Source organism: Magnolia sinica, chromosome 5, assembly GCF_029962835.1.
Source record: "Magnolia sinica isolate HGM2019 chromosome 5, MsV1, whole genome shotgun sequence".
Taxonomy (NCBI): Eukaryota; Viridiplantae; Streptophyta; class Magnoliopsida; order Magnoliales; family Magnoliaceae; genus Magnolia; species Magnolia sinica.
The window spans coordinates 31,711,401-31,735,128 of NC_080577.1; the positions used below are offsets into that span (position 1 = coordinate 31,711,401).

The following is a 23,728-nucleotide window of genomic DNA, read 5'->3' on the forward strand; positions in this document are numbered from 1 at the left end:
AACTAGTTGTAGATAGGAATTTCGTGCAACTAGCTGCTTGTAGAAAACACCATCTACTCTAAAAGCCATCCAACCCGTCCACTATGATTAGCCCCACTGTGAAAATTGTGTGCTGCAAAAATCATGCTGATTCAATTATCAGGTGGGCCACACCATAGAATACATTGGCAAATCACCCCAACACGTCCAAGTTCATATGGTGCCAATCAGGCACGGCACCTGTGCCCACCCACATACAGCTAGTTACACAAAATTCTCATCTATAATTAGTTGCGTGACACACCAATCCAACGACTCTAACCATCCGATTGATAGCCTATAAGATGGATGGTCAAGATCTAAAGTTGATCTTCGCCAAAAGGCGGAGAAATGTATAAATGGATGGTCAAGATCATTTATGAAAAAATAGGCCTATGAACAATTGCAAACAATCTATATCCACCATGAATTGCTTATGGTTCTAATGAATCACTTCTAAAGAAAATCCTATTCATCCCATTGACTCCTTAGAAAACAGTGGATGGCCATTGAAAAAATAAGTCCAACTTATCAATGGATCAGATCCGATCAGAATAAGAAAATTTTCACACTGTAGCCCTAAAATGTATCCTGAACCAATTCGACGGTCTGGATTAATGGATCGAACTTCCAAATTTAGCCAACAAGCACATAATGACCTCTCTTCTGTTTCAAAAATACATTGCAGAGAAACAATATTGCTTTCTTAAACAATGGAATGTTTTACCCCTATTCCATAGAAAACTAGTATGTGTGAGTGTCATCCAACGCATCCAACAAGGTCACCCAATTATAAAATGGGACACCCTAAAAACCAAGTGATCCAATAAATAATTTTAAATGGTTGTCCATTGGTTTCTATAACGCGTCCCACCTGATGATTAGATTAGTCTAATTTTTGGGTTTATAGATAATGGTGGGCCCTACTAGAACATAAAATAAACCACTCAAACAAAGGTACTTTTGTCACTTGGTAGGGATGATTAAATCCAAAATAAAGGGGAAGTGTTTACAATTATCTCAAAAAATATATTCATAGGTCTTATAATCATATAGTCGTCTAAATATTAAAAGAAGATTCTTGATTAACATCAAATTAATGAAATCATTACCAAGTGAGTCACTTTGTTTAAAAATCATGCCATTAGTTTGAAATCTTCGGTGAAAGTATTTACCAAAAAGAAAGGTTTGAAAACATTGCTTATTTTTTAATCCAATCTCCTTCACCACCTTATATTTCGTTACTCCCATTTGCAATTGTTTACGCAAGTTCGCTGTTTATTAATTAAAATTTTTTAACTGGCAATGATATGTGCTCCTTTTTCTTTTTCCCCTTTTCTCTTCCCAAACTATCTTAGTTTATCAGTATTCATAGCTTAATAGCTTTTCCTTGCTTTTCTTTCCTTTTTTCGGAGTACGTCGGCTAGCACGCGGCAAAGAATAAAAGCACAGTAGATAACATGCTTGCAATAGTCATCAAACCAATGACCTGTCATTTTCAACAAGAATGACAGCTTTCGCAAACAAAGTCTTCCTATGAAATACATCTCTCCATGCAATGACCTGTCTTTTACACCTACAGGCCTAGGACGGGTAGAACACGTCCAATCAGGCGATTGAACCACTAGGAATCGTAACATTCCACAGCCGACACTTGTGGTAGTCGCACTCTGGTCTATTTCTAGGTAGCCCTTTCCACCTTGTGGCGGCTCTTACTCTAGTCCAAGTCGCTCTTTCTATAAATTGCCCGCTATGGGATTCAAACACAAGACCGTGTATTTCCTATAATACCAAATGCTCGGAACCTAGCGAATGCGTCCAACACCCTATGACTGATGGAAGATGTTAAGATGGTACTTTGAATTTGGGCACATAGGATTCGCAGGCATGCTCATATAGATGTGTTAGGTTTATACGCACTAGCGGTCTACGCATGCGATGCATGTGAAGGAAAAAAAAAAAAAAAAACCCGAAAAGATGAAAGGACACAAATGTATGCCATGCTAAAACTTTCGATGTCGAACACTGCCCTAAGAAGAGCACGTCAATCTGATCCCAACCTTTCAACTAGTGGAGAAAAGATCACGGGCCATTCGACAGTAAGGATTGTATCAATGCTGGAAAGAATTGTCATGCTAAACTACTTGGCTCTGTCACAAGTTTAGATTTAAAACAAACAAACAGATCTTATTGTTTAAAACCATGATAGAATTTGGTTATTATTCCTGTTTCAGTGATAGGATTCCCTTGTCCAAGTATTTCAGTAGTCAATTCAGATATTCCAAGTATTTCATCTAAGTTTAAAATACCCATTTAAAAAATCAACATAAAATGTCTAAAACAAAACTAGAAATATCAATCTTATGAGCTCTAAGAAATGTTCTCCAGTGCACAGAAATATAAATTCCTGGCTATGAACTTCTAAATGTTCATAAGGGACGCAGATTGCTGTCCTGCCCCTGCGCCTGCCAGGACGGGGCAGGGGATCTGTGGGGCCCACCAAGATGTGTGTTTTTATCCGCGCTTTCTATCCATTGTGCTAGATCATTTTGGGGTAGCCCAAAGATGAAGCAGATCCAAGGCTCTAGTGGACCACTGGGATTGAATGCTCACCTACCATTAAAAACTTCTTGGGAGTCACAGAAGTTTTGATCAAGCTGATATTTGTGTTTTCCCATCATCCAGGTCTATGTGACCTTATGAACGGGTTGGATGGCAAATAAACATCATGGTGGGCCCTAGGAAGGTTTCAACGATGGGCATAATTATTGCAACTGTGGTGTGGTTCAATTGAACTTTGGATCTGCCTCATTTTTGGGCTCATTCACTAAAATGATCCGACAAAATGGATGGACGGCATGGATAAAACACATACATCACAGTGGGAGCCACGAAGCCCATGCCAGCCAGGCAGGACATAATTTGTGTTCAGTTCATACGGGTTCATGTTCATTCCTTCTCTGCTTTAAATTTTTGAAAATTGTCCAAAAACAAATTAAAATTTAAAATTAAAAAAAAAAAAATACAAAACAAAAAACAAACAAACAAACGTCATCAGCATGGCCACACACACCACTTGCTTTACATAGAATTCTCTTTTCTTATTGCAGGTTTGTTCTTCTGCAATACCTTTGAAATAAAATGATATCCCTCGTATCCTACTTTTTCTTATTTTGGTATGACATAGAATCATACATCGACCCCATTTGCAGCACACAAAAAGAAAAAAAAAAAAAAAAAAAAAAAAAAAAAAAACAAAAAAAAAAAAAGAAAGAAAAGAGGCATGGAATCCATTTTCCATTTTCAAGCTTATCCACTGAGAGAGCCCATGAAAGTTCCATGAATCAATTTCCAATTGCTGAAAAGGAGTGCAAACCAACGCATAGATATACATATAGAAAGCTTTCCATTTCAAGTAGACTCCATGTCCCATGAAATGGTTTCAACAAAGCAAACAGGCCCTTGAGGGCCCATCTGAGAACACGCAGAGGTTTCTGAGGAACCCCCTTTTTTGTGTCAATGAGATCCCGCAGAAAAGGTGAAGCTATGGATTCCAAGCATAATTCTGGTATTTGTTTCAGAATGTAGTTTTTTTAGTGGAAATTAGAGTTCATTCCAATATCCACTGTTTGGGTATAATTTAGGTGAAGTATGGAAGAACTGTGAATATTATAAATCGAATAGCAACTGCTTACAACACAACCCATGCTCTGTTTCGGCATTCACTTCGCAATTGCAGTATGACCAATCGGTTGAAACGATTCACATACACCATCACAACCACAGTAAATAAATAAAGGTAAAGAACCCATTTACATGAACCATATTCAGTTCAACAATCACACAAATGGAAACAAGCAATGGAAATACACACACGGAAACAAGCAACGGAAACACACACACACACACACATATATATATAATAGCGGTAGTGTGATGCATAGCGCTCAACCCTCTATAGCATATAGCGTGTCGCATAACCTACACAATACTTCTAATTTTGAATTTAAAAATAAGACATAATAAATAGTGGAAAAAAGGGATAAAAATGCTTAAAAGATGATTCATTTTATCAATTATAAGCATGTTCAAAAAGGTTATTAGTTATCATTTATCAAAGGCCAATCCACATATATAAGCCAAATCAAATAATTATCACATCAACAACTTTCTAAGCAAACCACTTTTTAATGTCTAATTGAAACCACAAGCACGATAAATAAAAATCTCATAGGTTAAAAGTATCAAGGTACAATACAATTGTCACATTCCTCAACATTAGATACAAAAATAATAATAATAATAATAATAATAATAAAATATTTAAATAGTAAAAAAATACAGTGTAGCTTACGCTACGGACACTACGCGCTACGTAGTTGTAGCGTACGCTACAGGGGATTTACACTATTTAGGACACTACGTAGTGCTATAGCCACGCTACGCTGTGTAGCGTACGCTACGGGCACTATTTAAAACACTGATATGTGTGTGTGTGTGTGTGTGTGTGTGTGTGTGTGTGTGTGTGACACAAGGATTTGATCAAACAAACTGAACAGCAAAGAGAACATACAAATCAACACAGCTCTGGTTGGAGAACATACAACTGCAATCTGAGAGCACTTCCCAGAGAAGAACCATAGGATAGTAGCACCATTGCTTTGAAGACCTTCTGATTATGGTCTGGAAAGAGGCTGAAGATGAAAAGACTGGGCTCTTAAATGGTCGTACATTTTCATTTGCTTCCTGAGATCTCTCCATGGAAATTGATTTCACTTGCTTCCTGAGATTTTCATGGAAATCGATTTCACTTGTTCTGCAAGGAAATTAAAACAACTGGTCTACAGAAAACCGTGGATGCAATAACCGGCTCCACACCATTATATGATGCATGGCCATGTTTTGCATAGCATGCATGGATTTTCAATTCTGATAAGTGGGCCCATGGTTCCGTCATCCAGACCACTAGCGTCCTGTGGGATGGACTATGCCTCAAAAATCTCCATAACAGGACATCTTAACCTTTTGATTTCTAGCCTAAACATAGATGGTTAAGAACAGAAATACAACAGCTGTTACATTCAACTGAAGAAGAAAAAATCATAATACCAGTCAATGGGATCTCCCAATCCAGGATTATTTTGGGGCATGCTCCAACCATCAGAACCAACAGAACAATGGTCTGAATTACCAAACCACGGCCACACCTGTCTTGGTGTTCCCATGCATGCTGTGAATAAGCCGGCCACACATTGTATAATCCCCTTTCCTTTCAAAGAATACCAAACAATTTGGAGAATAAACCTTAAACAAGGAAGTTCTACTCCTAGGAGAAAGAAAAGCACAACAGCTCTCCATATGATAAAATAGCTAAAGTTTTCAAATTACCAGTTTAAACCAAAACTTTGAAATCACATGAAACTACCATGAGAACCGGCTCCCCGTTCCATCAAGAAAACGGTCCGTATGCCACCCCTTCATCTTCAGTTCAGATACAAATGTGGGGAAGACATTTTCCACTTTCATGTATGCCTCACGTAAGACCACATCACTAGGCATATGCCCAAACCTATCCAAATCTGCAGCATATGCAGCGATCAACCAACCCTTCAATGCATCTTCACCTGTAGCAGTATGCTCCAAAACCATGTCGGTCTGCTTATTTTCACGATTTATTAGAAATTTCTCCTTTGGGAATAGTTCTCTCAACTCAACAAGTTTCGATGGTTTCTTGACAACCTTGTGTATAGCCCTACCCACCTTCACATTCCCAGCATCTTCTATGAGTCGCTCTGGAAAGAGGAGATCTTCTCGGTATCTTAAGTCGGCTGGGCTTGATGCTTTTCCTGTCTGAATCAGGTTGCAATATGAGAAAATATCAGATGAGGGGCATACCCCTTGGACCAGTTTGCATTTTTGCCAGTTCTAGAGGCGAATGGAATGGAATCCATCCAAATCAAAAAGTGAAATAAGAGAGCCCTTCTGATTTCACTTGTGATTTGGAGCAGAAAAGGCATGATGCAGGTTTCCATTTTCCAAGGCGCCCCAAATGCATAGCGAATTAACTCTGTTGAAATACCAAAACAATGCAAATTTGTGCTTACATCCAAATGAGCCCTTGACAAAAAAATTTGGGTTTGAATATGCACCTTGAGAAAATCTGCTACAATCATGGCTGTCCGCTGTGGGTTCAATGTGTTAACAGGAGCTGCTCGCATTTCTTGAGATACACAGTAAACATGCACAGCAGAAAGCAGTGGGCCAACTAACAACTGCATGAAAGTAAAATCTGAATCATCAGAAAAGTACAACACTAAAAAGAAGGTGATGAAATCATCACATCTCATAGGACTGGCTTTGTAGATTTGTAATCGGTTGAAAGGTAACTTAGTTCAAATATGGCCTTGTTCTAATTGAGGTTTCTAGCTGTAAATGCATCCAAACAATCTTATAGATACTATATAAAGTTGGAGTAAGTTGGTACAAGTTGAAGGCTCTAAAAGGGCAAAAGGGGAAGGCCCAAAAGGATGTGATGTGGTAAGAAAAGACTTGATGCCCTGTGGTATGGAATGGCGGAACAGGATTCATGCAGCTGACCCCAATTAATCGGGATAAGGCTTAGATGATGACGATGACTATAAATGCATCCAGACAATCTTATAGATATTGTATAAACAAAGAGGGGAAAAAAAAAAAGAAGAAGATTACAGAAGATTAGAAGAGGGAAAGAGACGGGTTTCACCATGGAATCAGCACCAATGATGATCTTGGAATTGGCACCAATACAAATGAGAGGAATCAACACCTTTATTAGCAACACACCCAAAGAAAGCTCTTTTTTTATTTTCTTCAAAAGACCAAATTACAGTGTCTTTTTCCCCAAAAGAAAAAAAAAAAAAAAAACCCTAAATAAAGACTACGAGGCTGACTTATAGAAAATACTTATTACTAAAATACCCCTACAATCAACTTCTCTTAATTAAAAGCACATGTGCATGCTGGGCTCAAGGGGGCCCAACCATGGTATTCAAAATCAATTACGTATCGGCCGTAACGTAACGATAACGGTTGATACCATTACGCGATACAGCCCCGAAATGGGGCACCTCTATTTTTTGGGTTTGTAACAGCCGTTACAGTACCGTAACAACTATTACGGGCCATAACCCTAAAGAAAATGGGAAAAAAATAATAATAATGATGATGATGAAATAAAAAAGCATACCTTTTTTTCTTTTCTTCTTCTTCTTTTTGGGTTACGGCATTGCTGCCGTTGCGGCACACTGCGGTTGCGGTGGCAGCAGTTGTTGCTGCCCTTCTCTCTCTCTCTCTCTCTCTCTCTCTCTCTCTCTCTCTCTCTCTCTCTCTCTCTCTCTCTTTTCTTTTCAGTTTCCTTCTGTCTCTCTTCCTTTTATCTTCCCTCTTTAGAAAAAACGAATGGACTACGTGGCTGTGAAACAACCACGCACTTATTTATTTATTTGTATACTTTGCAGAGCACGCAACACAGTGCGCACGCACTATTTTGTTACGTGGGGCCCACCTTGATTATGTGTAGTATATCCATGCCATCCATAATTTTTCAGGTTCATTTTAAGGCCCGATCCTTGAAATAAAGGGATCCAAATCTCAATTGGACCACACGGTTGGGATTGAATGCCCACCATTAAAATCTTCTTAGGGCCCATTATAATGTTTGTTTTCCATCGAACCTGTTGATAAGGTCACATAGACCTTGACCTTGATGAAGGGAGAACAAAAATAACAACTTGATCCCAAAAAAAATAAATATATATGTCTGAAATTTTTAATGGTGGGAATTAAATCCTTATTGTGGTCCACCTAAGATTTGGATCAGCCTCATTTTTTGGACCATGCCCTAAAATAAGTTGGCAAAAAGGATGGACTACGTGGATGTACAACAAATTCATTGAGGTAGGCCCCGCTTTTAAAGGCATACTCACTAGTGGTCCACCGAAGATTTAGATCTACCTGAATTTTTGGACCATGCCTTAAAATGAGTTAGCAAAACGGATTGACAGCATGGATATACAAATACATCGAGGTGGCCCGCTTGGCCCACTAGTCGTCCACTTGCGATCTGGATTTGCCTCATTTTTTTTCCAATACCCTTGAATGAGTTGCCAAAACGGATGGATGACATGTATATACAATACATAATCGAGTGGACCCCACATACATGACCCTAAAAATTTATACATGAGGTATATATCAACTCAAAATTAACCAATTTAATTTTGAGACCATTGTTGCTAAGTCACAATCCCAAAATGAAATTGTTTGAACAATTTTCACCATTAGTTTGCGGACACTTGTTTTTTTAAATAGGACCATTTCCATTTGATATTTTTCATTTCCATTGTCCGATAAACGTCCACCAATCCATTAGTGGGATAAGTGCCAATAGATTGCATCAATTTGAGGCTAGTTTAGGGCAACAAATGGTCCCCCTAATCAGCCCCAAATTGACAACACTATTTATCCGAATTTAATTTTAATTTTTTTTTAAGATCTATGGGGGAAAATGATATCGAATTGTTAGGTATATGAATTACATAATATGATACAAAAGTCCCTAAAATCTATATATTGAAATGAAATGTATGTGAGTCACAAAGTATGCAATGCACTAGCACCATAAAAAAAAGGAAAACTTGAAAATATAAGATGTTTTGGTATTACATTCATTATAGTAAATTTATATAAATATTATATAGTTAGAAAACTAAATATAAAAGGTTCGTAGTTAATTCTAGGTTGTCGGGTTCATAAATCCATCAAACAGCCCGATATAGCATTCTCACCAGAGATCAGACCGTTACACCACCATAAACATGTTCAAAATTATAAATGAATGCATATTTGGAATATTTAGAATATTCCGGATTTAATGGATATTTTTCAAGATTTTTCTAACCAAAAAAAAAAAAATCGACCGTTACACACCCTGTATCGGACGATACAGGGCATATCCGTATCAGTAATGGTGGGGACCATTACGCCCATTGTTTCTACAATGGAACACCTTGGGCCCAACCACACCACTTATTTTGGCTTTCTAAAGTGGTCAGCTGACTTGTGGAGCCTAAAGAAGACTTGTGGGCCTCACCCAAGCCTTATTTCTCCTTTTCTATACTTCAAGGCACCCATCATCTCTCCCTCGCTTGGAAAAACTCGACCTCTGTGAGTTGGCAGCCTGGTACCTCTCGTACAAATCTGGATTAAGACGCTAAAAATCAGAAGTCGTAATCCATATGCAATTGGAAATTGGTCGACCCTTCCATTTTACAATTAACTTGTGATATCCACCATCCTTCGTAGACACCAACTGATTGTCAAACATATCTTCAATCTCTTCGCTTATGGTAAGCACGGGAGGCAACATTATGGCTTGCTCTTCATACGTTTCATCTTCATGGTGGCCATGATAAATGGCCAAGTCTTCAAAATTGAATGTTGAGATGATATGCAAATCTTCTAGCAACTCCGAAACATAAGCATTAGTGCTGATTTTCATCAATATTTTGAAGGGACCTGCATGCCTAGAGTGAAGCTTTTGGTACTTCCCTTTAGGAAATCTTTCTGGTCAGAGACGTACCATCACTTTGTCACCCTCCTTAAATTCCACAAAGCGCCGATGCAAATCAGCTCGCGCTTTATACTTTCATTGTTGGTCGCCATCTTCCTTCTTCTTCATGGATGTCATGCATATGTTGGGCAAAAGTTACAACCTCCTTGCTCAGTCGCGCATCTATAGGCAGGCCAATCAAATCAATGGGTTGTCTTGGTTTCATTTCCAACACTACCTCAAATGGTGACAATCCAGTTGACTGATTAACCGAACTGTTATAAGAAAATTCAGCTATAGACAGAATCTGATCCCACCTTGAAACATGGTCACCAACTAAGCACTATAGTAGATTTCCCAAACTCTGGTTAACCATGTCTGTCTGACCACCTGTTTGAGGATGGTATGCAACCGAAAACTTAATCTTGGTGCTTATAATCTTCCACAAAATTTTCCAAAAGTAGTTCATAAACTACACATCCCTATCGGATACAATAGATTTGGGCACACCATGTAACCAAACCACCTCCCAGAAGAACAAGGTGGCTATCTTCAGAGTATCGGAGGTCTTAGAGCAATGAATAAAATGAGTCATCTTAAAAAAAGCAATCTACTATGACAAATATGGAATCATTGCCTTGTACAGTCTTCGGCAAACCCAAAACAAAATCCATACCGATATCTTGCCATGGTTCTTAAGACACGGGTAGTGGTGTGTATAAACCTGTATTTTGCTTCTGTCCTTTGGCAAGTTGGCAATTTTGACAATGTTGCACCCATCTCACCCCTTCTCGCTTCAATAAAGGTCAATAAAATCTATCTTCTACTAAAGCAACTGTTTTATCATGCCCAAAATGACCGTTGAAGCCACTCGAGTGTAATTCACGCATCACATGCTCCCATAAAGAAGTGTCAGGTATTCATAGACGAGTTCGGAAGAAGAGATACCCATCATGCACACTGAACTTTGGGTGACTTGTTTGCTGCCCAGTAACAAAATCTGCATAAATTTGCCCAAAATCACCGTCTCCTTTGTAGTTAAGCTTTATCTGGTCTAAGTCAATCACTTCTACTAACATTGTTGTCAACAGGTGGTTTTGCCTACTCAAAGCATCAGTTGCTTTGTTCTCAACTCCCGACCTATGTTTCTACACAAAGGTGAATTCTTGGAGATAAGCACTCCATTTGGCATGCATATGACTTAGATTCTTCTGGGAATTGAGATACTTGAGTGCTTCATAGTCAAAGTAAAGAACAAACTCTTTGCCGATGAGGTAATGCCGCCAATGCCTCAGTGCAGGCATAAAATTCCACATCATATATTGAGTACTTCTGTTTGGCTTTATTCAACTTTTCACTAAAGCAAGCCACCAGTTGCCCATCTTGACTAAGAACCCCTCCAATACCGACGTGAGAAGCATCACAAGCATCATATATTGAGTACTTGTATTTGGCTTCATTCAAATTTTCACTAAAGTAAACCACCGGTTGCCCATATTGACTAAGAACCCCTCCAATACCGACGTGAGAAGCTCCATAAGCAACTTCGAAGACTTCGTTGAAATCTGGCAATTGAAGAACTAGGGCCGCCGTTATTTTAATTTTTATATCTTCAAAAGCTTTAATAGCTGCCTTGGTCCACACAAACTGTCCCTTTTTCAAACACAGAGTAATCGGTGCCATAATGGTGCTGAAATTTCTGATAAATCTCCTATAAAAGGTAGTTAACCCATGGAAACTTTGCACTTTGTGCACATTAGTAGGAATATGTCAGTCTAATATTGCTTTTACTTTATCCAGGTTAGCTTCTACACCACGTGAAGAGACCACAAAGCCAATAAAGATCACACTCGCACTTATAAAAGTACACTTTTTCAAGTTTATGTAGAGTTTTTTTTCCTAAGAACTCTTATAACTTGTTGAAGGTGATCATTGTGCTTTAAAGCCTCTTTGTTATATACAAGTATTTCATCAAAATAGACAACGACGAAGCGACCGATAAAGGGACGCAGTACATGAGTCATTACTCGTATGAAGGTGTTAGGAGCATTGGTCAGTCCGAAAGACATAACTAACCATTCGTAAAGCCCATCCTTTGTTTTGAATGTTGTCATCCACTCATCCCAGGTTTGATCTGTATCTGGTGGTAGCCACTTCTCAAGTCAATCTTTGAAAAGACTCTGGAGCCAACCAACATGTCAAGCATATCATCAAGTCGCGACATTAAAAAGCGATACTTGATGGTTATTTTATTTATGGCACGGCTGTCCACACACATTCGCCAACTCCAGTCCTTCTTTGGCGTCAACAAGGCTAGGACAACACATGGACCAAGGCTTTCTTTGTTAAAGCCTTTCTACAACAATTTATCTACCTGCCTCTTTAACTCAATATACTCAGTTGGATTCATCCTGTAGGCTGGTAGGTTAGAAAGTATGATCCCCAGGACAGAGTCGATAACATGCCAAATGTCCCTCGTAGGTGGTAATTCATCTGGCAATTCATCAGGTACCAGATCTGAAAATTAAGACATCAAAGAGGGAAAAACCCCAAATGGGGGCCCACACGTGGCTGCCCGTACAAACACACGTGTGTGCGTGCGTGTGCACGTACGAGTCCACACGTGGCTAGGTAAAGGGGAAGAAAGAGAGGGAGGATTGATTAGGGTTTTGATGGCTTTAGAAGGTTGTAATGGAAGGGAAAGGAGGAAGATGAGAGAAGAAGAAGAATACATTTTTGCAAAAGAGAAAGAGGAATGATGCACCTTGGGGAATCCACCACCAAACACGTCTCTACCCTTCCACAATTTAATTGAAATGGAGGGTTTCTCATAAACCCTAAAACACAAGGAGGAAATTTTCTTCACACAAGAGTCTCTCTTTTTCCTTCTACTCAATAACTCCACTAGGGACGGACGTCCACCCTCCCCTATGCTTTTATAATTAAAATTTTTGAATAATTATAACTATGTCACTCACTTAAGTGAAATGGCCCATCATCCAAAATAAGAAAAGTAAAACATTTATTATCAATATCATCCATCAAATAAATCCTAAAAATAACAAAAAACATAAAGGAAGCAAGATCAGAGTCCAAGGGGCCCAGATCTAGAACATCTAGCGACCCGATGGCCTAATCGACAAGATTCAACGATCAAATCGACATGAAATAAAAATCTTATGACTAAAATGGGCTCCTAAAAGCTCACATGTATCATCCCAAAGTGGAATCTGCCTGATGCACGTCCAATGCATGTGAGGTCTTCAAAATGGCCCGGTCGGCCTCATTTGGAACTCCTCCCATCCGCAAAGAAAGTTGCGCTGATGTGGGTGGTCGCATCCGTCTCTGGTACACCCGAGTAGGTCCTCTGATGTCCCCATCACAGTGTCCCTCAAAAGAGAGGAACAAGGCCCTAGTGATTGGCAAAGGTGAGAAAGAGGGAGATGAGCTGGGCGATTTTGAAAAAGTCTATCAGCCCAGTATCACTAGTGCTAATGATGAGTAAGTAGATAAAGAAGAGATCACACCACTTGCAATAGTCAGGTGCGCCTTGACCAATGCTAAGGAAAATGATGACTGACGTTGGACTACGATCTTTTACACCTATGCAAAATGTGGGGAGAAGGATTATAATGTGATCATCAATAGTGGTAGTTGTACAAATGTGGTCTCCACTAGCACTATCCCGTTTGGGTTTGAAACCTGAACCGCACCCTTAGCCCTATAAAGTTTCATGGGTTGATGCATCTTTCATGCCTATTACCAAGCAATGTATTGTGCCTGTTCACTTTGGATCCTATTCAAATTCGCTATGGTACGACGTTTTGCCCATGGATGTTGGACACATCATTTTGGGATGGCCTTGGTTATTTGACCGCAATATGACGATATATGGCCACTGAAATGCGTTTTCATTCATGCATCAAGGCAAGAAGATCACTCCAATTCCTCTCCCACCAAGAAGCAATGTGGAGAAGAAAGATGAGGGGAAGTCGAGTAACCCAAGGGATATGAGAAGATCCCAACCTATGTCTCTCCATGTTATCAATGCCAAGGAGCTCGAGAGAGAGTCTAAGGTGGATTTTATGGCATACGCCTTGGTGGCTAGAGAAGTTACACCTGAAGTTAGTGTAGAGGAACCCCCTAAGGTGAATCCAATTCTGGAAGAGTTTCACAATGTATTCCCAAAGGACTTACAAGATGAGCTTCCACCCATGAAGGACATCCAGCATGCCATTGATCTTGTCCTTGGGACAACTCTATCAAACCTTCCTCATTATCAAATGAATCTTACAGAGTATGCAGAGTTGAAAAAGTACGTAGATGAGCTCCTTAGGAAGGGTTTCATCCAAGAGAGTTTAAGTCTGTGTGTCATGCCAGCGCTTCTCACACCTAAGAAAGACGGCACGTGGCGCATCGCATGTGTGTGGACAGTAGAGTCATCAATAAAATCATGGTCAAGTACCGGTTTCCCATACAGCGTCTTGATGATATGTTAGATATGATGGCGGGTGCCACCATCTTTTCGAATATTGACCTCAAGAGAGGGTATCACAAAATACATATACGCCCAAGAGATGAATGGAAGACGGCCTTCAAGACGAATGATGAGTTATACAAATGATTAGTCATGCCTTTTGACTTGACTAATGCCCCGAGCACATTTATGAGAGTGATGACCCAAGTGTTGAGATCATTTATAGGCAAGTTCCTTACGTTGTATTTTGATGACATTCTTATCTATAACACACTAAAGGAACAACACCTCCACCATTTGATGCAAGTTTGCGAGGTCCTTCGAACTGAAAAGCTCTATGCCAAGCTTAAGAAGTGCACATTCATTTCAAAGAGCATTATCTTCTTAGGGTTCATAATATCACCTAAGGGCATGAGAGCGGATCCCGAGAAGATCAGGGCTATAGTTGAGTAGCTTGAACTGTGTAATATTCACAAGGTGCGAAGCTTTACTCTCTGAGTTTCTGAGCTATGGAAAAATTCAAGCAGGTGCGAAGCCCTCCCTTTTCAAATGGCTAACTACGGTGGTGCGAAGCCACATCTAGCCTCATCTGCCCCTACCCTCTTCCATCCATATATCTCACCTTCTACAGCCATCCTCGCCTCGAATCCATCAATTTTGGAGCGGATCTTCTCCCTACAGCCAGTTTCCAAAATCTGGCTCTGCAAGAGGGCTGAAACTTCGGCGGAGCACCGCGCATAGCCCGTAGCTCGGATCGCCCTGAAACTTTGGGGGTTTGGAGCCCACCCCTGGCCGACCAGGGCCAAGGAATCGGTTTCCGGGTGTGGGACCCGCTCGCACGTGCGGCCAGGCTCCTCGAATCCATCAGTTTTGCAGCGGATCTTCTCCCTACAGCCAGTTTTCAGAATCTGGCCCTGCAAGAGGGCTGAAACTTCGACAGAGCACCTCACATAGCCCGTAGCTCGGATAGCCCTAAAACTTTGGGGGTTTGGAGCCCACCCCTGGCCGACCAGGGCCAAGGAATCGGTTTTCGAGTGTGGGACCCGCTCGCACGTGCGGCCAAGCTAGTGCGCACGTGCGCCAGGCCCATTGTCCGCTCGCAGGAATTGTTTCCCGGTTCAGGTTCTCTTATTTTTCCCTTTTCATACCTATTTTCATAAACATTAACCGTAGATTGCATTATCCTTAATTTATTTGCTGTTTTTTTCACCCTTGGGTTCCTTGAGTTGAAATTAGTGAATCCCTTGGACAGGGACTGATTACTGTGCATGTGTGGATGATTATTTCATATCTTTGAGTATCGTTTGGTTCATAATTTTTATTGATCCAACCCTAACATGTGTAGGCCTGGACCCACATAAATTCCCCTTAATTGAATGATTAGACTTTCATGTGGGATATGGAATTTGTGTAGTTGTTTCTGAACTAACATGATCTTAAGCCTGAAATCTCGCACATCATATTTGAATTTCATGTCCTGCATCAGTTTACTTCCGTCATGGCTCCCATCATAGATTGCATAAAGAAGTGGGATTTTGTATCGACTAAAGCTGCCTCTAAAGCATTTAAGGAGATTAAGGGCAAAATGAGCAAAATTCTCGTTATGCGCCTTCTAGACTTTTCTAAAGTCTTTGAAGTTGCATGTAATGCATTTGGTGTAGGTATAGGTGGAGTGCTTACTCAAGAATGGAACCTCGTTGCTTATTTTAGTGAGAAGTTGAATGAGGGAAAGCAACGGTATTCCACCCATGACAAAGAGTTCTATGCAATCATCCAATCCTTGCGCCATTGGCGGCATTATTTATTACTACAAAAATTTGTCTTGTTCTCTAACCATGAGGCCTTACATTACCTCAGTTCCCAAAATAAACTAAACCATAGGCATGCTAAATGGGTCCAATTTCTTCAGGAATATTCTTTCATCCTTAAACATAAGGTCGGGGTCAAGAACAAACCTACTGATGCCCTTAGTCGTCGTGTAGGTCGAGAACAAACCTACTGATGCCCTTAGTCGTCGTGTGCCGCTACTCAAGAATACGAGTGTGGAAGTAACTGGGTTTGAGCGGCTGAGAGAAGAGTATACTATATGCCCAGACTTTGGTGAGTTGTATGCGTCACTACTCACTACAAGATGGTCAGTCAAGTGACAGCCACGTGTTTGTCATCATCGATGAGTTCCTATTTAAAGGTGACAGACTTTGCATTCCCCGTACTACCCTCCGTGATTTCCTAATTTGGGAACTTCATGCAGGAGGGGTAGCCAGTCATTTGGGAAGGCATTAAGACATTGCCCCTGTGGAGGATGGGTTTTATTGGCAAGTCTCAAGCGAGATGTAGCCAAGAGAGTTGGGCAATACAAGACTTGTCAACTAGCGAAGCAGAGAAAGCAAAATACAAGATTGTATAAGCCTTTGTCAGTGCCCCATGCTCCGCGGCGGGACATTAATATGGATTTTGTGTTGGGTTTACCTAAGACTATCAAGAAACACATTCTGTATTTTTGGTTATGGACCATTTTTCCAAAATGGCCCATTTCATTCCATGCTCAAAATCGCTAAATGCCTCCAATGTGGCTAAACTTTTCTTTGGAGAGGAGGTCATTTACATGGTCTACCTAAGACCATAGTGTTTGATCATGACATGCGTTTTATAAGCTATTTTTGGAAGACACTATGGCACATGATGGGGACAAGGCTTCAATATTCATCTGCCTATCATCCTCAAACAAACGGTCAGACTAAGGTCGTCAAAAGGAGTCTTGGAAATTTGCCTAGATGCCATGTGAGTGATCACATCAGAACTTGGGATATTGTTTCGCCTATAGCCAAGTTAGCATATAATAGTTCCATTAATTGGTCCACAGGCATGAATCCATTTGAGGTTGCGAATAGCTACAAACCTAGGAAACCAATAGATCTCATACCTATGTCTGTGTCCCATAGGCCATCTGAGTCAACACATGAGTTTGCACGTCACATACAAGAGTTACATAGTGAGATCAAGAAGCGGATTAAGTAATAAAAAATATAAAGCATTTGTTGATTCTCATCGCAGATTTCAGGAATTTTAAGTAGGAGATTATGTCATGGTTCGTATGAGACCTGAACGGTTCCCACATGGGGCTGTTAAAAAATTGCAAGCGCGTAGTGCAGGACCATACAAAATACTGCAGGAACTGGGTCCCAATGCGTATATAGTAAACCTTCCACCAACCATGGGAATAAGCTCTACTTTTAATGTCGAAGATCTAGTAAAATAAATGGGTCCTACTTTGCCTTTTGATCCATTTTCAAACTCTCCCACAGACCATGATCCAGTCCCTAACCTATGGCCCATGCCTGACCAATTATCCCATCCTTTGCCACGCTTACCCTCCTTGCCTGCTCGAAGTGAACAAGTCGAAGATATACTAGATGCGCAAGCTGTTTCCACTCGCCATGGGGGATTTCGGACATTCTTTGTCAAGTGGAAGCACAGGCTGATTACATATAGCACCTAGATTACAGAAGCAGAGCTGCAGACTTTGGATCCCGACATCCTAGAGCACTATAGGAGTTTTGGTCCGCCAGAGGCAAACTCTTCTCAGCCGAGGAGAGTTCATGGGGACATCACATCACGTATACCTTTGCATACGTATCAAAGGAGGCGGGCCGCACCGATTTCTCTATGGGTAGGTGAGTATCCATGTTCACGTTGAAGACCCCATGTGCATGTGCAAATATATGGAAGACCCCACACTGGGAAGATGCACATGGGTTGCTTTAAGGAGTGATTTAGACCATTGAATTTGAGGGACATGACGATCGAGCTGTTGAATGGCATGGATTACATGATCGGTGGTTGATCGTGGACCATAATTATGTTTTAAGATTTAGTTTAGGATTGATTTATACTGTGGACACCTTATGAGTGATTTTATTTGATTTTTAATTAGACTAAGGTTATTTTGGTCAAAGTCTTTGAAACGGTTTAATTTGTAATTTTGAAAATTATTGACACCATATAAAGAATAGGGGGCATGTGACCTCTCTAATGGTTGTTTTTTTCTCAAAAAAAAATAAATAAATAAATAAAAATAAAAATAAAATAAAATAAAATAATCCTCTTTCTTTTCTATTCTTCATGAGATGTGAAAACGTCGTCCATGTGATTTGGAATAAAGATTGGTGTGAGGTCGATCTTCTATCAACGAGAGCGCGAGGTTCTCATCTATCCCTTCGAGTTCTTGATTACAAGGTATTTGTTCCAATTTTCAATTTCTCTAATCCCGATTCCTCATAACCCCTTCCAAACTTTTCAAACCTTCTCCTTCATCATTCCCACATTAAACCCAACCTTGGTAGCCAAAACCTAACCTACCAAACCCACACATGCAACCGTATGGCCACACATGTGAGCCCGTAAGGCTGGCCGTACGGTTTCCCTTCATTTCTTTTGTCTCCTTCTCATTTCCCATCAAAACCCTCTTCATTCCCCCATCCAAACCCAAACACTTAACATCCGATTCCAAAAAATCCCCAATTTCAACAATAATCCCAAACCCTAATTCCCACATTCCCTTCATTCCTCTTAAATCCCTAGCCTCCAACTATCCAAAACCCTAATTCCCCTCCAATTAAATCCTAAACAACTAATCCCTTTAACAAATTAAACCCTAATTTCAAGTTTTCCCTGATTTCCCTAAACCCTAGCTTCACCCACACCCAAATCTAGTAAACCCTAGGTAATATTAGACCTTCCTCTTTAAAATATGCCTAACCCTATGCTATTTGGATGTTTCTTCATCCATTAGATCTTAGTTTCCCATATTTAATGGGCTTGTAGGATGATGCTTGACAACCTAGGCTTGAACTATGCATGATCTCCTTTCGGAATCTTGATATTTGTGATGATGGTAGCAAGCTTTGTGATTTTCATTAATTGATTTAATTTTGTTGATTGATCTCTCACATTATTTGAGTTCATGCATTGGTCCTACATCACAAACATTTAATCACACTTAGATTAAACCCAACCATACTTTCTAATTAAGATTTTTTTTTATCTCTAACCCTATTCAGCCACTTGACGTTTGAAAACAAATGGGTGATACGATGCCTATCGGTCAATGTTACTAGTTGCATAATTCCAAAATGTACAGCTTCACCTATTCCTTTCATCAGAAAAAACAGAAGTTGCCAATGACCATATTCATGAATATCATATGCCAAAAGAGTCCCAGAAAGTTTCATGACATACCTAGTGTTTTCATTGCTTTAATACCCATATGAGCAAATATGACAGAAGTGACTTAATGCATAATGCAACAAATTTAGGACCATTAAAAGAACTTTAGAAAACAGAAAAATCATAATAAAATTATACCTTTCCTTGTAGTGATGAACAAACTGTGGATGCTAATTGAATGCCTACTCCTATTCCTGCAACATTGGAAAGAGTTGAGATGGCCTCCCCTTTCGCAAATAGGTCACTAAGGTTGCCTTCTTTGGCAAAAGAAGAATATATTGGCAATCGTGTTGCTCTTGCAGCAACAACCGCCATTCCCTACCAAATCCAAACACAGAATATAGCATGCATTATATACATACTCATGTGAAGATATAAATTATCCATAATTTAACGAAGAAAATTTCACCAAAGATGGAATAATGGGAAATGGCAGATTAATGGTGTTGAAGTGATAAAGTCCCTTGATATACATTGATACACCACACTTTGACAGCTTAAGCTTTTGGAGTGAATGGTTGTTTGACATGGTATCAGAGCGGAAGGTCCTATGTTCGAATCTCGAGAGCAGCAAATATGCCTCGCTAATATATTATTCTCCCACGGAGGGTCAAGAAAATCAGGTCCGGCCCAGGGACCAGGAAATTAAGCCCGGCTTATTTATGGTGTGAGTGTCCCTCCACCTTCGTCAATATGTTACCGTGCAGAGTTCCCACCTCGTACATGAAGTGATAAAGTCCCTGGATATACATTGATACACCACACTCTGACAGCTTAAGCTTTTGGAGTGAATGGTTTTTTGACAAATGGCACTATGCCACTATCTTTTGAAGCTCGTCCAAGTAGAATTTTTCTAATAATCAGATGCAGTCTTATTGTTGTTCTAAAAATAGCATTAGAAGGAAGATTGTTAGCAATGAGGGAAAAGGTTAAACACCATATATGAATAACACTGATACCTTTGCAAAATTGCCGAGGCCAGCCATTTCAAGAAAAAGATGGGGGCATAATGGAGAGAGAACTTCTAAGCCAGTACCAAGGTCATAAAGCACATCCGCTGCACAAAGTAAAAGGCACATTTAAATTTTAAGAACAGCCATTTGCAAAAGGGGCCACCAGATGTCACAATGCTATCAGCTGACATGCAAAGATAAAAAGGAACACAAGAATTTTGGGAAGTAGTTTTAGATCAAAACACAAACCCAATATCCTCCAACGTTTTGGTTCTGAATCCATTCTTGCCCCCATATTGCTACAAATGAGCTTTCCCATGTGCTCCATGCCATCCTTTAAGATCTGTATGCGAGGGAGTGGACAGTAAGCAAAAGTTTCTAGAGAAATGCCATTATGACATCTGCTTTCTATGAAATTATAGTTCATACCCAACTCACAACAGTCGCCTGTGCAGGGGTTGGTCGCAAGCCTGCAGCCAATAGCAGTGACTGTATAGGAGTAAGAACACTTAGAAGCAACAGCCCACATAGGAACTGACAATCCAAGAGCAGCTACAAAGCCGTAAAGCTAAAAAGCTATACAATCAGAACATGAAATTCCGTAAGCCAAGTTCGATCAGATTCTCAGAATACGAATGGGGAAAAAAGAAAGAAAAGTCTGCAACCATTTGAGAAGGAAAACGTTGTCATAAATATTATCTTTTGATGGATCCATATATGGTGCATGTTGCTGCAATCTATTTCTTGAGAAATTTAAAATGACGCAGCATTAATTTTAGAGGATTATATTACAAATAAAAAATATCCTTAATGTTGTTGTCCAGATGCCTAGTAAGAAATGGAATTAGACCTGAGTTGACAGCACTGATAGTGCTGCACTGGAAAAATGTTGCAGTGCCCGGAATTGAGTGTATGTCAAGTAACCTTCATTCACACTGCACAAGCAGTAAAATACCTAAATGTAAATCACTAGTACACTTCTGCATTGTTTGCCAAGACAAATCTTATATCCCAAAATAATGGATTGAGAATGGAAGTTTACCTGTAAGGATACCCTGATGGGAAAAATGTATTTAGGAAAGATTCAACCATCCTGTGGACAACTGGCCTCGAGTCATCAACCGTTGCCATCTGCACAGAAACTCCAAAATTCCAGTCAGACTCAGAACGAATCGAGTTTTTATTTTATTTTTCAAATAGCATAGGTTAGTTTCACTAGAATATTTTTCTTGAAAAAAGTTGCAGAAATTTCCAACCAGCCAAAACAAATAACCAATTTCAATTGAATGACCAGTATTCCAACATAATGCCCACGGTTCTTTATGCTTTTGGAAGGATAAGGTGCTGAATTGTAACATAGTACTATAATGTATGTGACATCCATGACTCCTTTCATGTTATCAGATGCTTCCTCATCACCACAGTACAAGATGACTTCTTCATTGCCAACTGCTAAGAAATTGGATCCCGAAAACCAATCTTAAAACCGTGGACCACTGGAATAACTTGACAAAGCAGAGATCTCGCTGTGAGAAACAACAATATATTGAAAGCATCAAATACTCTTTTCTGTAATATTGGGAACCATCCAAAACAAAACATACTAGCCTAGGAAGCAATCTTGGAGGAAACATGTCTGCAAGAAATAAGAAGTTCCACAACAAATCTGCAAACCCAATGTTAGGCCACCACTGAATAACAACTAGATGCATACCAATTGTTTATTTTATGAAGAACCCCAAGCACGATAATAGTGACTACAACCACTGTTACAGCAAAAGGCGAAGTGGCGAGGGTAAAAAGAAAAAGGACCAAAAAAAGAAGGAGAAACAAAATTTAAGTCATGAGTAATGTTGTCAAATGGCATAAGCAATTCCACACGAGTGTGACCCAAGGGGGCTGTGCGCATATGCAATCGCACAGCCCCCAAAACATTTTTTTTAAATCAAAATTTTTCTGAAAATTCAAGGAAAATGGAATATATATATATATATATATATATATATATATATGTAATAGTACAAATGTAAAAGTACAAGTGTAAGGGAATTGTTTTTTATAGTTCTATTACCAATTTCATTAAATCATTGATATATTTATTACATCTATTAGACTATAACAAGTCAACTAACAAGTACTCAAATGGATGCATATAATAAAAAAATGCAAACAAAAAACAACATCGAAATTTAAGAGTAAGAGATCTAAGAGAGAATGAGAGTACTAGAGTGAGAGAGAAAGCAAGAGGGGGAGAGAGAGAGAGAGAGAGAGAGAGAGAGAGAGAGAGAGGGTTAGGAGAGAATGAGTATTAGAGTGAGAGAGAGGGTTATGAGAGATTGAGAGAATGAGAGTATTAGAGTAGGGTAAGGAAAATGTTTGGGAGGGGGAGCAAAAAGAGAGAGAAGGAAGCAAAAAAAAAAAAAATTCCTTTGGGACATTATGTCATCACATACTGAGTATGTGATGGACTAATCGCATAATGATGGCTTATGCCATTGCATCATTTTGTGCGACCGTGATGCGGACATCAGTGGTGCACCTTTTAGATTGTACCAGAGCGGGCGTCAACGACAAAGTACCAAAGCAGAGGAGTTGATGTGGATGGACGTTGTGTCCATTGAACCCACTTTCTGACACGCTACAAGTGCAAGAGCGGCATGACCGCACCCCGACTATTGATCCATGGGTCGGATTTCACACCCTACCACATGGGTGTTCACCCCGACCATAGATCCATGGGTCGGATTTCACATCTTACTACATGCGTGTTTTAGTTTTAGACTTTTTTTGTTCTTTTTTCTCGTTTCTAGGGCTTTAGTGCACTTTTACTTTTTCCATAGCTTATATATAAGTTGTGAGAAACCCTATTTTCATTATTATTAAATTAATAGAAATTCGTCTCTTTTCTTCCTCTTTATTTAAGAGATTAGGGTTTCAGGATTGGCCCTTGGATGTTGAGGATTCCACCCCGATTTCAGGTTTCCCTCTTTCTAAGATCTTCGAGGTGCAGGAAAAGGTAAGAATCATCCTCCTTTTCTTTTGACGACAAAAAGACCTATACCTTCTTCATCTCGAACCCCTCATCCTTCACCCCTTTCGTTCCTCTCTGGACATCCCCTTTCTAGTTTGAACGGAAAATAGGGATGGTTAGTCAGTAGAATCAGATTCAAGCTTAATCGTAGACCGACTTATATTAGATCTGGAATATCCTCATATCCTGAGGTCCTCCCTTTTTACTGTTTACGTGATCTTATGCGAAGGGGCATGATCCTGATGGAATAACCTCATCTTTGTGTTGAGATTTACATAATCCCTTTGATTAGAAATAGTTAGTTAATTGGTGTATTTATTCAAATATTCTTTAAGCTGATTATACATGCATCTAGGGTTAGGTCATCACATGTCCCTGCATCAAATTTGGTATCAAAGCACAGTTTTAGTGTAGGTCAGTTTATTGTCAATCTG

The 23,728-nt window shown here is 39.7% G+C and overlaps 1 protein-coding gene across 6 annotated transcripts in view; it reads right to left on the reverse strand.

The window, feature by feature from the left end:
* Nucleotides 1-4,502: 4,502 nt before the first annotated feature.
* The window catches only part of LOC131245898 (protein root UVB sensitive 2, chloroplastic-like), a 34,245-nt gene continuing 15,019 nt past the window's right edge, over nucleotides 4,503-23,728 (reverse strand). For 2 of the 6 annotated variants that reach the window (XM_058245653.1, XM_058245654.1), the window contains exons 3-11: nucleotides 21,306-21,394; nucleotides 21,114-21,198; nucleotides 20,693-20,752; nucleotides 20,513-20,606; nucleotides 20,270-20,367; nucleotides 19,449-19,628; nucleotides 6,168-6,290; nucleotides 5,444-5,868; nucleotides 4,503-4,801 (exon numbers count right to left, since the gene is read on the reverse strand). In XM_058245653.1, the coding sequence (XP_058101636.1) occupies nucleotides 4,561-4,801; nucleotides 5,444-5,868; nucleotides 6,168-6,290; nucleotides 19,449-19,628; nucleotides 20,270-20,367; nucleotides 20,513-20,606; nucleotides 20,693-20,752; nucleotides 21,114-21,198; nucleotides 21,306-21,394 (1,395 nt within the window). In that variant the 3' untranslated portion in view covers nucleotides 4,503-4,560. Of the gene's footprint in view, nucleotides 4,802-5,308; nucleotides 5,869-6,167; nucleotides 6,291-19,448; nucleotides 19,629-20,269; nucleotides 20,368-20,512; nucleotides 20,607-20,692; nucleotides 20,840-21,113; nucleotides 21,199-21,305; nucleotides 21,395-23,728 lie in introns of those variants that run through there. The other 4 variants (XM_058245657.1, XM_058245656.1, XM_058245658.1 and 1 more) reach the window with 4 other exon arrangements.